Raw genomic sequence first — 13,531 nt, forward strand, 5'->3', positions numbered from 1 at the left:
AGCAAACCGTCACTGCTTTGGGAAGTCCAGGTGCATTCATTCATCAGGACATGTTGAGGGATAAAATGTGATGGGACTTGATTGCCGAGATTGGCAGCTTGCCCTGACCTGAGCTGAACCCAGCATGTTGAAGGGAAAGGCACTCTAGAAAGAGAAGCCCTGAGATTTCCCCATATCTTGCAGTTAGAAGAAAACAGTTCAGGGTCCATGTGTACTGCCTTATCCCAGCCTTTCCCAGCTCTGTGTGGGTGTGTTTGTGAGCACAAGTGTACACATCCCCCGTCTGAAAATACAGGACAGAAAGGGGAGTGTGTGACGTTTCTCAAATTTACCCTGGGTTAACTGTTTGCTTTTGGATTAATGTGTTGTTTGGGAAAAGAATAGACGAGAGTGGCTATTGGGGGAAGCTGCAACATCAAACTTTGCTTCCCGGCACTGAGTGGGAAGAGAGCTTTGCTTTAGAACTCCAAGGGTATCTGAAAGCTGAGGCAAAAGAGGACAAGGTTGGGATACTGAAAATGACAGATACATAAAAGAAACTTTGGTCCAGGGTTCACCCGGCTGGTGAATGTTTATGTGGCAATTCATTATGAAGGAGCTAAGGATAAAAAGAACCCGCTGGCCTATGAAGTAGAATAGTAAAAGCAGGTAAAACATTAAAATAAATATATTTGTCACCAGAGTAAGCTGGGCTCAAGGTCATTCCTGGTACCTGGAATAAAAAAGTAACTCATTTCTTATTTTTGACTACCTTCCTTTCTCTACCCAACATTTAATCTTCAATAAAACTAAACAACACTGTAAACGAGGAGCACGTAAATCTCCTCTCAGGGGCTTGATTCTCTCTGCTGACTTCAGTGCCCGTGTGCACCCCTCGGAGATCACAGAGACCCCTGCAGAGAGGGCAACACTTGAGGGGCAATCTGTGAAAACTGTAATAAAGAAACATTTCTACTAAAAGAGCACTGTAAGCTAGAAATGAACACACTCAGATTCAACATTTATTTAAGAGAGAAAGAGAGGTGAGGCTTGCCTTTAGTCTCCCGCTGGCTCACTCTCGGGTCTGCGGTTGGTGTTGTCGTCGGGCAGACGCACGCCCATGCTCTGTAGGAGGTTGGAAGCAGGTCCTGCCAGTCCAGCCTGGGAACTGTATGATTCCAATATATTTGAAACCAGGTTCAGGTCCACATCCACTGGTGTCAAAACAGATCCTCCTGCACCACTGTCTTCCTCATCTGAATTCTTCCTGGTAGATTCCTTATACACGGAGGGAAAAGGAAATCATGGGATGATATGCCATTGAACTGATGGTAGTTACAATTCAAAGCTAACTAAGCAACAATGTAAAACTGAATTCCAAATTATTATTCTTGATAGAAAGTAAAAATGAAGTCTAATAAACCATGTCATTTAAAACACGTATTCAAAATTGGTGCCGAAGGTTGTAAGACACTTCTAAGAAAAGCATCTACAAACTGAACAAATTTCTTCCCTATTTTGAGATAGCCCAAGGGAGATAACCAAGGTTGAGGAGGTATATTTATAGCATGCCTAAGAGTTTTTTAAAAAAGCATAAAAAGGGAACATTAAAATATTTTTTTCTAAGTGAAAGAAACTAGATTTTCTTCACCCCCTGCTCCCAATGAAAAAACTTAAAAGTAAAAACCTGATGCTTTTTGGAGTTGAACCACAAAGACTCTGAATCATTATTGGAGCCTGATTTGACAGGTTGGGAAAAAATATGCAAGATGCCACTTGATCCATAAACCTTTACAGCTTCACTACTCCAATGTGCATCGCTTAGGAGCCGTTAGCAACACAAACCTCAGGCACAGCCCAGACACACTTAACCAGGATCTGTATTTTAATATTAGGTGGCTCAAATTCACATGGAAAGTTCAGAAATACTGCTTTAGTTAATGTAATGTATAGTTTCTATTAGATTTGGGCAATACTGGAAGTGACTATAGTTTTAAATGTGGTTTAGATGACCAAAACTAAGGGCCCACTGCGGGTCTCACTGTTGTTTCATTTGGTTCTCATGTTAATTCTATGACGTGAGGTTACTGGTCAGTGGACACAGTCACAGTGAACAGCAGAGACAGACTTCCAACCCCGATCCTTGAAATTCCAGGGTTCACTCTAGTTCCCTAATTTCTTTGTCTAGGGTTAGACAGTGCTGGTACAAAAACTAAGTTTAAGACATTAGTAGAAGATGAATTCTAAATTTGGCTCTAAATTAGGGAAACATACAATTCAATCACTATTAATACTTTAAAAATATTTGGATATTTAAGGCCATTTCTCGTGTTAGATAATTAATTGGTTAATAATAGTATTTAACCACAAAGTAATTTTTAAAAAGATTTTATTTTACTTTTAGAGAGGGGAAGGGAGGGATAAAGAGAGGGAGAGAAGTATCATTGTGTGATTTTCCTCTCACGCACCCTCTAATGGGGACCTGGCCTGCAACCGAGGCAAGTGCCCTGACTGGGAATTGAACCGGTGACTCTTTGTTTCACAGGCCAGCACTCAATCCACTGAGCTGTACCAGCCAGGGCAACCCACATACTAATTTCAACATATCACATGACTTTAAATCCTGAGAGATAACACAGAATAAGTAATATAATTAAGCTTATGTTTAGAAAAATAAAGTTAATAATCCCTCATCTTTCCAGAGTTAGGAAAAATTAGTGTTCTTATTTACTTCAAATCAAAAAATCAAATTTATCAGAAAAATATTATCACAAACCAAAAACCCTATTAAGATAAAATATGGTTGTAGCTACTCTTTGTAACAGACTCAGAAAGGGAAAGAAGTTAAACACATGTATACCATTTGCTTCCGGGTGGTGAAACTTTTGCCAATGCTGGTGTGGGCCAATTCCTGGTCCATCTGGGCCATGTATGACTTGAGATCATTAAGTGCTCCTTTTACAGATGCTTCTTCCCTGGGCTCCCGTGTTTCAAAATCCAACTCCTCATCACTGTCTAAGCATTCAAATTCGTCCTCATCGAGGTCATCCGAGTCTGATTCAGGAGGCCTTGGCCCTACACCCCAGCACAGAAAAAGCCACTTGGTAAAAAAAATTTCTGATTCTACATCTCAAAAGGCTCAGAATATTATTTGCAGAAAAGAACCAATATACATAGGCAAACTCCTTCACAAAAATCACTTCCAGAAAATGGTACTGTTGGCATATATTTGCAGAAAAGTACACAGGCTGACCTGAAAGATTCAGCCTTAAAAAAAAAAAGTGATTTCAATTAATTAAAATTTTTTACTTAAAAATTAAAAAAACTACATAATGCATGAATACATTTTGATGTAAACATGCAAGCCATGCAGAATTACTGTCTCACTTTTTACTCTCTTCCCAGAGTTAGGCATCTTTCAATAGGTGGGTGGTTATCCAGACTTTTATGCAGGTCTGTACATACATATATAAAGATGGTTGTATTTTTCCTACAAATATACACACTGAACGATGATTTGCTTTTCCACTTATTTGTATGTTTCGGAGGTCCTAGTCTGTCAAAACATATGGATGAATCTCATTCTTTACTAAGTATTTTATGATATGGATACACAGCTGACCCTTGAAAAATGCATATAACTTTTGACTCCCCCCAAACTTCACTAATAGCCTGCTGTTGACCAGAAGCCTTACTGATAAACGTTGGTTAGCACATGTTTTGTATACATATTATATACTGTATTCTGAGAAAAGCAAATGTTATTAAGGAAATTGTAAGGAAAATACATTCATAGCATTTACACGTCAGTGGACTTGCACAGTTGAGTCCCGTGCTGCGTGTTGCTCAAGGCCCAACCACACTATGATTTATTTAAGCATGTCCCTCTTAATAGACATTTAGGATATCCCTTTTTTTTTTTGCTACGACAACGCTGCAATCACCATAGTAGCACATGTACCCTTTTCATAGAGTAAATTCCTAGTTTGAAATCGCTAAGTCAAAGGCTATAAACACTCCAGAGCACCAAGCGGCTCTGGGGAAAGAGGACGTGCACTTCTACCCCACAGAGTGAAGGGTGCTCGTTCCTCCAGCCCTGGAGAAAACTGGTTAGCGTCAGTCTTTTAAGTTTTTGCCAATATGAAAGGGCAAAAAAGTAATTATTTTTACTATGTATTTACTTGCTTCCTGGAAATAGTTAACTATTTTCAAATATTTATTGACTATATTTCTTCTATATTTGCCTTTTTATATCCTTTGTTGATTTCTTTTATTGGGCTATATGTCTCATTATTAGCATGTAAGTTCAGTAAGTATAAAAGAGAAAAGTAACATAATACAAGAGCCAAGGTAACTCTATCTAAACACACAGCATTCACTCATTCAACAAATATGAGCAACTTCTCTGTTAAGCACTGAGCTAAGCATCCTCTGCAAAACAATTCAAGACAGCAGGGATTCATGACTGAAAGCAACGCAAACTTGTGAAGAGAAAGCACTCTGTCTTCGGAGAGATCCAATGCTCCACTGCCCTACCCATACTACTTAACAGTTTCAAAATGAAAATAAACATCACACTATAACTTACCTAAAATCTTATCAAAATAATTAAGAAAAGAATCTGCATCAAAAGTGATTGGAGCCTCAGAAGGTTCTCTGCAAGATTAAAGAAAAAAAACAATTTATCCTGAACGTAAATCTTTGAAACTTTTTCTAAAGTAATGACATTCTGAGGAACCACTAGAGCTACCCTCACTTCACTTCCCATAAGAAATATCTAACATTAGCAAAAAAAAAAAAAAGGTATTTCTCTCTAAAAGCCAAACATTTAAAAGTATTGCCCTGGCTGGTGTGGCTCAGTGGACTGAATGCTGGCCTGCAAACCAAATGGTGGCTGGTTCAATTCACAGTCAGGGTGCATGCCTGGGTTGTGGGCCAGGTCCCCAGTTGGGGGCCCGAGAGAGGCCCCCAACACATATTGATGTTTCTCTCCCTCTCTCTCACCCTCCCTTCTGCTCTCTCTAAAGATAAATAAATAAAACCTTTAAAAATAAAATAAAAATTATTAAGAACAATACTGGACATAAATTTTAAGCATCTCATAAGCTCCAGAGCATCAACACTAATAAAGATATATTTGCCGTGCAATTAACAATTTCATCTACCTTTGCCCCCATTATTTGCCAAATGTAACTTCCCATTTCTTCTATTATTTCTTCCTCTGATGAACCCTTTTATCCCACCCTTCTGAGTTTGAAGCTTCCAATATTCTTGCAAGTAGGAGACCAGAAGTCTGAGCTTGTTGAGCGCTGGATGTTAGGAGCCCACAAGGCTCTGAGTAAATGCCGAAAGCAGCGCGTGGTTGCCCTGGCAGCTCTGAGATGGTGGCTTTTAGACCTGCTGAGTGGTTGGCTTAAGGGTTGCAAAGGGTAAGGCTACTAGAAACCTGACTCCATATAAGTAAGTTATCATGGTACTAGGTACCAAAACAGGGAAACAAAGCAGAATAACAAAGCAGTACAAATCATTTACTTAAAACAAAAATGTGTGGAACTGGCAATGATGGATGACTTCAACATCTCGGTTATAACTATTCGGGGGTATCCAACCTTTTGGCATTGGGGCCACCCTGGAAGAAGAAGAGTTGTCTTGGGCCACACATTAAATACACAAACACTAACAAAAACTGATGAGCAAAAAAAAAAAGGGTTTTAAGTAAATTTATGATTTTGTGTTGGGCCATATTTGTAGCCATCCTGGGCTGCCTGGAGCCCGCAGGCCATGGGTAGGATACCATGATAGATAGTTATCGTTTAGCACAAATTACCGAGGCAGCTCTGCTCCTTTGTGGGTTGAGACTTTGGATATGAAAGCTTTCATGCTCTTTGAGACTTGTGTTAAGTCGTAGTTCTCCTCCTTCTTGGAAATGGGGGGCTCTGGTTCTTTTTTGCCTGCAGCTTCCTGTAGTAGTTGGTCCAGCTGGTCTGGTGAGAGATCTAACCAGTGGTCGTCTGAAAAAGGAGAAAGCACGGTGCTGCCACACTATGCTACATTCACATGAAAGGCACCCTTGGAGAAGGCTCCTATGAGACTTAGTTTTAATTTTTTCTAACCCATCTGCACTATCCTGGTCTATCACTTACCATCTTCTGGGGGAAGATTAGCTTCTTCTTTCTTAAGCTCTTCAATATCAAATGGTAATGTCTGTAATAAGGTTAAGATTTCTTCACCTGGGCTCATAGCAAGAGAGCTATAAAAAAATAAAAGACAAGAATTTTTTAATAAGAACACTCAGAATAATAATCACAAAAATATAGTATTTTAAAGTTGAAAGAAATTATCTAGTCTGATTTGGTTGTAAAATATTTGTTTTAGGATATGGATGCCTTTTTCACGAATAAAATTTACCAGGAACTCTATAAAAGGGCTGAAAGAACAACTGTTTCATACAGCAGAAAATCATGAACAAAACCAACAGGCAACCTACTAGGTGGGAGAAAATTCATGCAACCATGTACCTGATAAGGGCTTAGCATCCAAAATATTTACAGACTTCATACAACTCAAAAGCAAAAAAGCAAAGTCCCAAAACAAAAACAACAAGGAAACAATCTAATTAAAGAGTGTGCAGAGGTGGAAAGAAAGAAATAAAATTGTAATGATTTGCAGATGATATGATACCCAATAGGGAACCCTAAAGATTACACCAAACTACTACTAGAACTGATAAATGAATTCAGTAATGTAGCAGGACACAAAATAAATATCTAGAAATATGTTGTATTTTTATACACCAGTAATGAACTATCAGAACAGGAAACTAAGAAAACAATACCATTTACAACTGCATCAGAAAAAATACCTAAGGCCCTGGTTGTGTGGCTCAGTGGACTGAGTGCTGACATGCGAACCAAAAGGCCACCAGTTCAATTCCCAGTCAGGGCACATGCTTGGGTCATGGGCCAGGTCCCCAGTTGGGGGCGTGTGAGAGGCAACCAATCAATGTAGTATCTCTGGCACATCGATGTTCCTCTCCCTATTTCTCCCACCCTTCTCCTCTCTCTAAAAATAAATAAATAAAATTTTCAAAAATAAAAAAAAAAAAACAACCTAGGAATGAATTTAATCAAGGATGTAAAACACCTGTATTCAGAAAATTATAACACTGAAGAAATTAAAGAAGATATAAAAAGTAGAAGCACATATGATATTCATGGATAGGAAGAATTAATATCATTGAAATATCTGTACTACCCAAAGTAGTGTATTGATTCAACGCAATTCTTATCAAGATACCAACGGCATATTTCAAAGAACTAGAACAAATATTCCAAAAATTTATATGGAACCAAAAAAGAGCCCAAATGGCCATAGCAATCTTAGAAAGAAGAACAAAACTGGAGAAATCATGCTCCCTGATATCAAACTATACTACAAAACAGCATGGTACTGGCATAAAAATAGACATACACATCAACAGAACAAAACAGAGAACCCAGAAATAAACCCGACATTTCTGGTCAATTAATATTTGACAAAAGAGGCAAGAACATAAAAGACAGTCTCTTCAATAAATGGTATTGGGAATGCTTGACAAATACATGCAAAAAAAATTAAACTAGGCCACCTCCTCACATTATGCACAAAAATAAAGACAAAATGGATTAAAGACTTAAATGTTAAACTTGAAAGCATAAAAATCCTAGAAGAATCTCGGACATTTCTTGTAGCAATATATTTTCAATATAGTTCCTTGGGCAAGGGAAACAAAAGAAAAAATAAATGGGACTATGTCAAACTGGAAAGTTTTTGCACAGCGAAGGAAACCATCAGCAAAACGAAAAGACAACCCACTAAATGTGAGAACCAATTTACCCATGATATATCTGATAAGGCTTCATATCCAAAATTTATAAAGAACTTATACAACTCAACATCCAATAACCAATCCAATTAAAAAATGGTCAAAGGAGCTGAACAGACACTTCTCCAAAGAGGACATATTGGTGGCCAACAGACATATGAAAAGATGTTCAGCATCACTAATCATTGGAGGAATGTAAATTAAAACCACAATAAGGTACTACCTCCTACTTGTCAGAATGGCTATCATCAATAAATCAACAAACAAGTGTTGTCGAGGAGGTGGAGAAAGGGGCACCCCCTGCACTGTTGGTGGGAATGCAGACTGGTGCAGCCACTGTGGGAAACAGTATGGAGATGCCTCAAAAAATTAAAAACGGAACTGCCTTATGACCCAGTTATTCCACTTCTGGGAATTTATCTGAAGAACCCCAAAACACTAATTCAAAAGGATATATTCACCCCTATGTTCGTTGCAGAATTATTTACAATAGCCAAGATACAGGAGCAGCCCAAGTGTCCATCAGCAGATAAGTGGATAAAAAGGCTGTGGTACATTTACACAATGGAATGCTACTCAGCCATAAAAAGTAAGGAAATCTTACCTTTTGCTATAGCATGGATGGACCTGGTAAGTACTATGCTAAGTGAAATAAGCCAGTCAGAGAAATATGAGTACCATATGATTTCACTTATATGTGGAATCTAAAAAATAAACTGACAAACAGAATAGAAATAGGCATATAGAGAACTCAGTGACATCTGTTAGAGGGGAGGGGAACTGCAGGGCTAGGTGGAAAAGTTGAAGGGATTAAGTGAAAAAAACAAAACAAAACAAAAAAACCCCCAAAACACCCAAAAAGACAAAAAACCCCAACCCCAAAACAAAAAAAACCCTCGTAGACATAGATAATAGTATGGAGAGTTTCAGAGGGAAAGGGGGTAGGAAGAGGTAAACGATATGGAAGATATAGTGTGGGTAAATGGTGATACAAGAAGACTTGACTTGGGGTGGTGAACACACAATACAATATACGGATCATGTGTTACAGAATCGTACACCTGAAACCCATAGAATTTATTAACCAGTGTCACCCTAATAAATTTAATTTAAAAAATTAAAAAATGGGCACAGGAACTGAATAGGTATTTTTCCAAAGACATGCACATGGCAAACAGGTATGTAAAAAGATGCTCAATATCACTAATCATCAGGGAAATGCAAATCATTATCCCATTAGAATGGCTATCATCAAAAAGATAAGAAGCAACAAGTGTCTGGGAGGATGTGGGGAAAAGAGAAGCCTCATGCTTTACATGAAGAAATGTAAATTGGTGCAACCACTGTAGAATACAGTACGGAGGACCCTCAAAAATGAAAAACAGAGCTGCCATATGATCCAGTGATTCCACTTCTGGGTATTTATCCAAAGGAAATGAAAACAGGGGATTAGAGATACAGCTGCACTCCCACATTCATTGCTGCATCATTCAAAATAGCAAGATGTAGAAACAGCCCCAGGGTCTATCAACAGATGAATGGATAAAGAAGATGTGATATGCTGTAGATACACATGGAGTATCACTCAGCCATGAGAGAAACAGAAATCCTGCCATTAGCAACAATATGGATGGACTCTGAGGGCATTATGCTAAGTGGAATTAGCCAGACAGGGAAAGACAAGTACTGCAGGGTGAGTTATACGTGGAAATTAACAACAAAAAGCCCAACTCATGGAAACACAAAGGAAAAAAGGGGATGCCAGGGACCGAGGGGTGAGGTAGAAATGGGAGGTGGTTGGAAGAAGGGTAAACTCTCTCAGCTGTAAGATGACTGTAGGCTAAGGATCTAATGTAAAACATTACGACTAAAGTTGATAAGACTGTATTAGTAACTGAAATCTGCTAAGATATCACAACTTAAATTTTCTCACTGAAAATAAATAAATAAAGCAAGGTGATGGATGTGGTAATTAACTAGATGGTGGAATCCTTTCACAAAGTATTTATATGTCACCAAAGTCACCAAATGTACACTTTAAATTTTTAAATTCTCAGAATTTTATTTGGCAAGCACAGCTCAGTGACACTGATGGAAAGAAACAACCTGCTTTGACTGGGATGAAGGCTGGAGGCTCAGAGACCACCTGCCCGCCCTCTCTGTGGCTCTGCAGCCAGCTCCGTGCAAGACCATGAAGCGGCTGGTCTAGTACAAGGACTCCTTCAATTTATATATATGATATGCGAGGAAAAGAAAACCCAGAGGGACGTATGAACAAAAGCTAATCTAACATGTATTATATATTAAGATAGTGTTTTACATGCATTTTCTTACTTAGTCCTCCAATTACTATGCTGGTTTTTTTTTTTAAGATTTTATTTATCTTCAGAGGGGAAGGGAAGGAGAGAGGGAGAGAAATATCAGTGTATGGTTGCCTCTCATGAGTCCCCTGCTGGGAACTGGCCTGCAACCCAGGCATGTGCCCTGAGTGGGAATCGAACCGTGATACTATGCTGTTTTAAAGATGAAAACTCCAGAGCCCAGAGAAGTTCCATAACTTTTGCAAGGTCTTTTAGCCGGACAGAGCAAAGGCTTGAAGTCAAGCCTTTTGGTACTATTTTGTGCTCTTCCTACTACAAACTGATAAGGAAATATGCACAGAGATTATTTTTATGAGCAAGTTACTTTATGATGGTGATGTGACTTATATAAATTTGGAACCTTGTCTGTACTATTTAGGAAAGAGCATATCAAGTTATATAATGAACTTGCATTCATTTGATAAACATTCGCATACCTCCCTAAATCACATGGGTGATAAAAATATTGTCCCTACTCCCTATTATGTAACTATTACTAGGGAAGAAAAAATATACAAATAATCATACTAAATTACAAACTGTAAGTCATACAAGAATACTAAAGGCTACAGAGCATCATAGAAGAAGGTCATTATACTCACTGAGATGAAGACACAGAGGTTAAAAAAAAGTGAGACAGAGAATGGAAGTAGTTGGGTTAGGCCTTAAAAATGGGGAGGATTTTAACAAGTAGAACAGGGTACAGAAACTAGGCAAGAGGGAAAAGGAGCATTTGTACTGAGGCAGGGAAGTGAGGAACATGTTCGGAGAGCGAGCGGCACTGGGATCGGCTTCTGCATGGAGACGAGGCTGAACAGATGGACCAGGAGGAGAGCGCAGTGAGCCTGACGTGCCTAAGAAGTTTGTGGGTGATAATGCTGACTTTTTTGCTATTTTTAATTTTAGTTTTAAGAGATGGAAACAATACAGACTAATTCAAAGGATAATATAACAAATGTCCATATTTCTACCACCCAGAATTACAATGTTGTTATATTTACTTTTAGTCTAAATGTATGGTTACATTTACACATTTAACATAAAATATTAAACTAGTAACATGTACATGCACTTTTAAAAAATGATAGATAAGGCTAAAGTTCCCTGCAACGACCGCCATTCCCAGGTCTGGTCCGTTCTACTGCTGCTCTAACAAGTGTGATTCTGGGCCACTGTGTGTGTGTGTGTGTGTGCATGTGTGTGTTTCTGTGTTGTATTTGCTGTTTGTTCTCTTTACCTGGAATGTTATGATTCCCACATACACCAATTTGCCTCACTCCCTCACTTCATTCAGGTCTGTTCTCATCAGAAAGGCCTCCCTGACCAGCTTAGCTAAAATAGCAGCCTCCCTCTCTCTTCTCATATACAGCCTTTTCTTCAAAGCACTTATCACCATCTAATATCACATGGTGGTTTGCTGTCTTTCTCCTACACTTGTATATAAGCTCTATAAGGACAGGGAAACTTTGGGTTCACTTGGATCCCCAGTGTCTGGTATAGGGTATGGCACGGGAAATATTCAAATATATTTGTTGAATAAGTGAATATAAATGTGTTTCTTTTTTTTTAATTTAATTTTTTTAAAAGATTTTATTTATTTATCTTTAGAGGGGAAGGGAAGGAGAGAGGGAGAGAAACATCAATGTGTGGTTGCCTTTCCTGCGTCCCCTGCTGGGAACTGGCCTGCAGGGAACTGGCCTGCAACCCAGACATGTGCCCTGACTGGGAATTGAACCACAATCGTGTGGTTCGCAGGCCGGAGCTCAATCTACTGAGCTACACCAGCCAGGGCTTTAAATGTGTTTCTTAACTGGGGACAATTTTGTCCCCCAGGGGACATTTGACAATGTGTGGCGACACTTTCAGCTATCACAACTGGAGATGGAGAGAGTCTGAGTGATATTTACTGGTCAGAGGCCAGGGATGCTGCTAAACACCCTACAGTGCACAGGAAAGTCACCCACAGCAAAGAATTATCTGGTCCAAAATGTAAATAGTGCCAAGATGGTGAAATTCTGAATTAGATTTATGTCTATTTAACTAAACTCTAGAAAACTGATTGGAGGTTAGTCCATCATATAAACACATTGCCATTCATAGATCTACTACTGACGGACACTCAGATCACATGTAATTCTTCACTATCACAATCTCATAGTTTTTGGAGGGGAGGGACATGATTAAAGATTTATTTCAGACTTCCGCCAAGATGGAGGTTTAGGTGGATGTGCCTGCCTCCTCACACAACCAAGTTTAGGGACAACTAAATATTAGCATCAGAAAACACAACCAGAACATGGAAAACTGAACTTTTCGGAAGTCCGCTAACAACAAATTCTTCGGCCCGACCGGTAAGGGGCGAAACCGGCGTCGGGTGAGGAGTTACAAAGGAGTCGACCCGGGCGCGGAATCCAGACGCGCGAATCCAGTCGCACGGTTCCAAACCCAGGATTGGACCTAGTGAGCGACCCAGCGGCCCACCGGGTGAGCGACTACGGAGGAGTCAGTGGGGAGGCGGTGGCAGCGAGTTGACTGAGGTTGCATGGTTGCACGCGGGTGAGGGAGTGAGCGCTTGGACTGGCGCCGGCGGCGGCAGCGGCAGCGATAGACGGCGGCCGTGGCGGCGATAGCAGGCGCCGCCATTTCCCCGCTCTGACCACGCCCCCACATACAGCGTCACAACCCAGCGACCTGGGAATCCAAGGCGCCGCTCCTCCCACTTAAAGGGCCAGAACAGACCAAAAATGTCGCAGGAAGACCTCAAAGCCCCAGAGATAAATCTAAGTGATGAAGAAATAGCAAATCTCTCAGACGCACAGTTTAAAACACTGGTCATCAGCTTCCTCACGGATCTGGTGGACTATAGCCACAAATTAGAGAAACATATGAAGGCTAAATTAAGGGAAATGAATGGAATTCCACAGGAAAACCATAGAGATGAAAAAAAAACTGGGACTCAAATCAATGGAGTGGACCAGAACGAAGAAGAAAAAAATCATCAGAAAGAAAGGAATGAAGAAATAAGAATTCAGAAAAATGAGGAGAAGCTTAGGAACCTCCAGGACATCTATAAACGCTCCAATATCCGAATTATAGGGGTACCAGAAGGGGGAAAGACACAACCACCAGTGGAAAAACTATTTGAACAAATAATAAAAGAAAATTTCCCCAATCTGGCAAAGGAAATAGACTTCCAAGAAATCCAAGAAGCTCAGAGAGTACCAAAAAAGTTGGACTCAAGAAGAAACACACCAAGGCATATCATAATTACATTAGCCAAAATTAAATTGAAGGAAAGAATCCTGGAAGCAGCAAGAGGTAAGGGGAC

At 39.6% G+C, this 13,531-nt stretch overlaps 1 protein-coding gene across 2 annotated transcripts in view; it reads right to left on the reverse strand.

Moving 5' to 3' along the window:
* ECD (ecdysoneless cell cycle regulator) overlaps nucleotides 1-13,531 on the reverse strand; it is a 41,507-nt gene that overhangs the window by 10,594 nt on the left and 17,382 nt on the right. Inside the window, exons 10-14 of one of the 2 annotated variants that reach the window (XM_037130508.2) lie at nucleotides 6,123-6,229; nucleotides 5,807-5,990; nucleotides 4,568-4,635; nucleotides 2,840-3,054; nucleotides 1,034-1,257 (exon numbers count right to left, since the gene is read on the reverse strand). In XM_037130508.2, coding sequence (XP_036986403.2) covers nucleotides 1,036-1,257; nucleotides 2,840-3,054; nucleotides 4,568-4,635; nucleotides 5,807-5,990; nucleotides 6,123-6,229 — 796 coding nt within the window. In that variant the 3' untranslated portion in view covers nucleotides 1,034-1,035. Of the gene's footprint in view, nucleotides 1-979; nucleotides 1,258-2,839; nucleotides 3,055-4,567; nucleotides 4,636-5,806; nucleotides 5,991-6,122; nucleotides 6,230-13,531 lie in introns of those variants that run through there. The other variant, XM_037130507.2, reaches the window with a different exon arrangement.

Source organism: Artibeus jamaicensis, unplaced genomic scaffold (assembly GCF_021234435.1).
Source record: "Artibeus jamaicensis isolate MK-2021 breed Jamaican fruit bat unplaced genomic scaffold, CSHL_Jam_final contig_332, whole genome shotgun sequence".
NCBI lineage: Eukaryota > Metazoa > Chordata > Mammalia > Chiroptera > Phyllostomidae > Artibeus > Artibeus jamaicensis.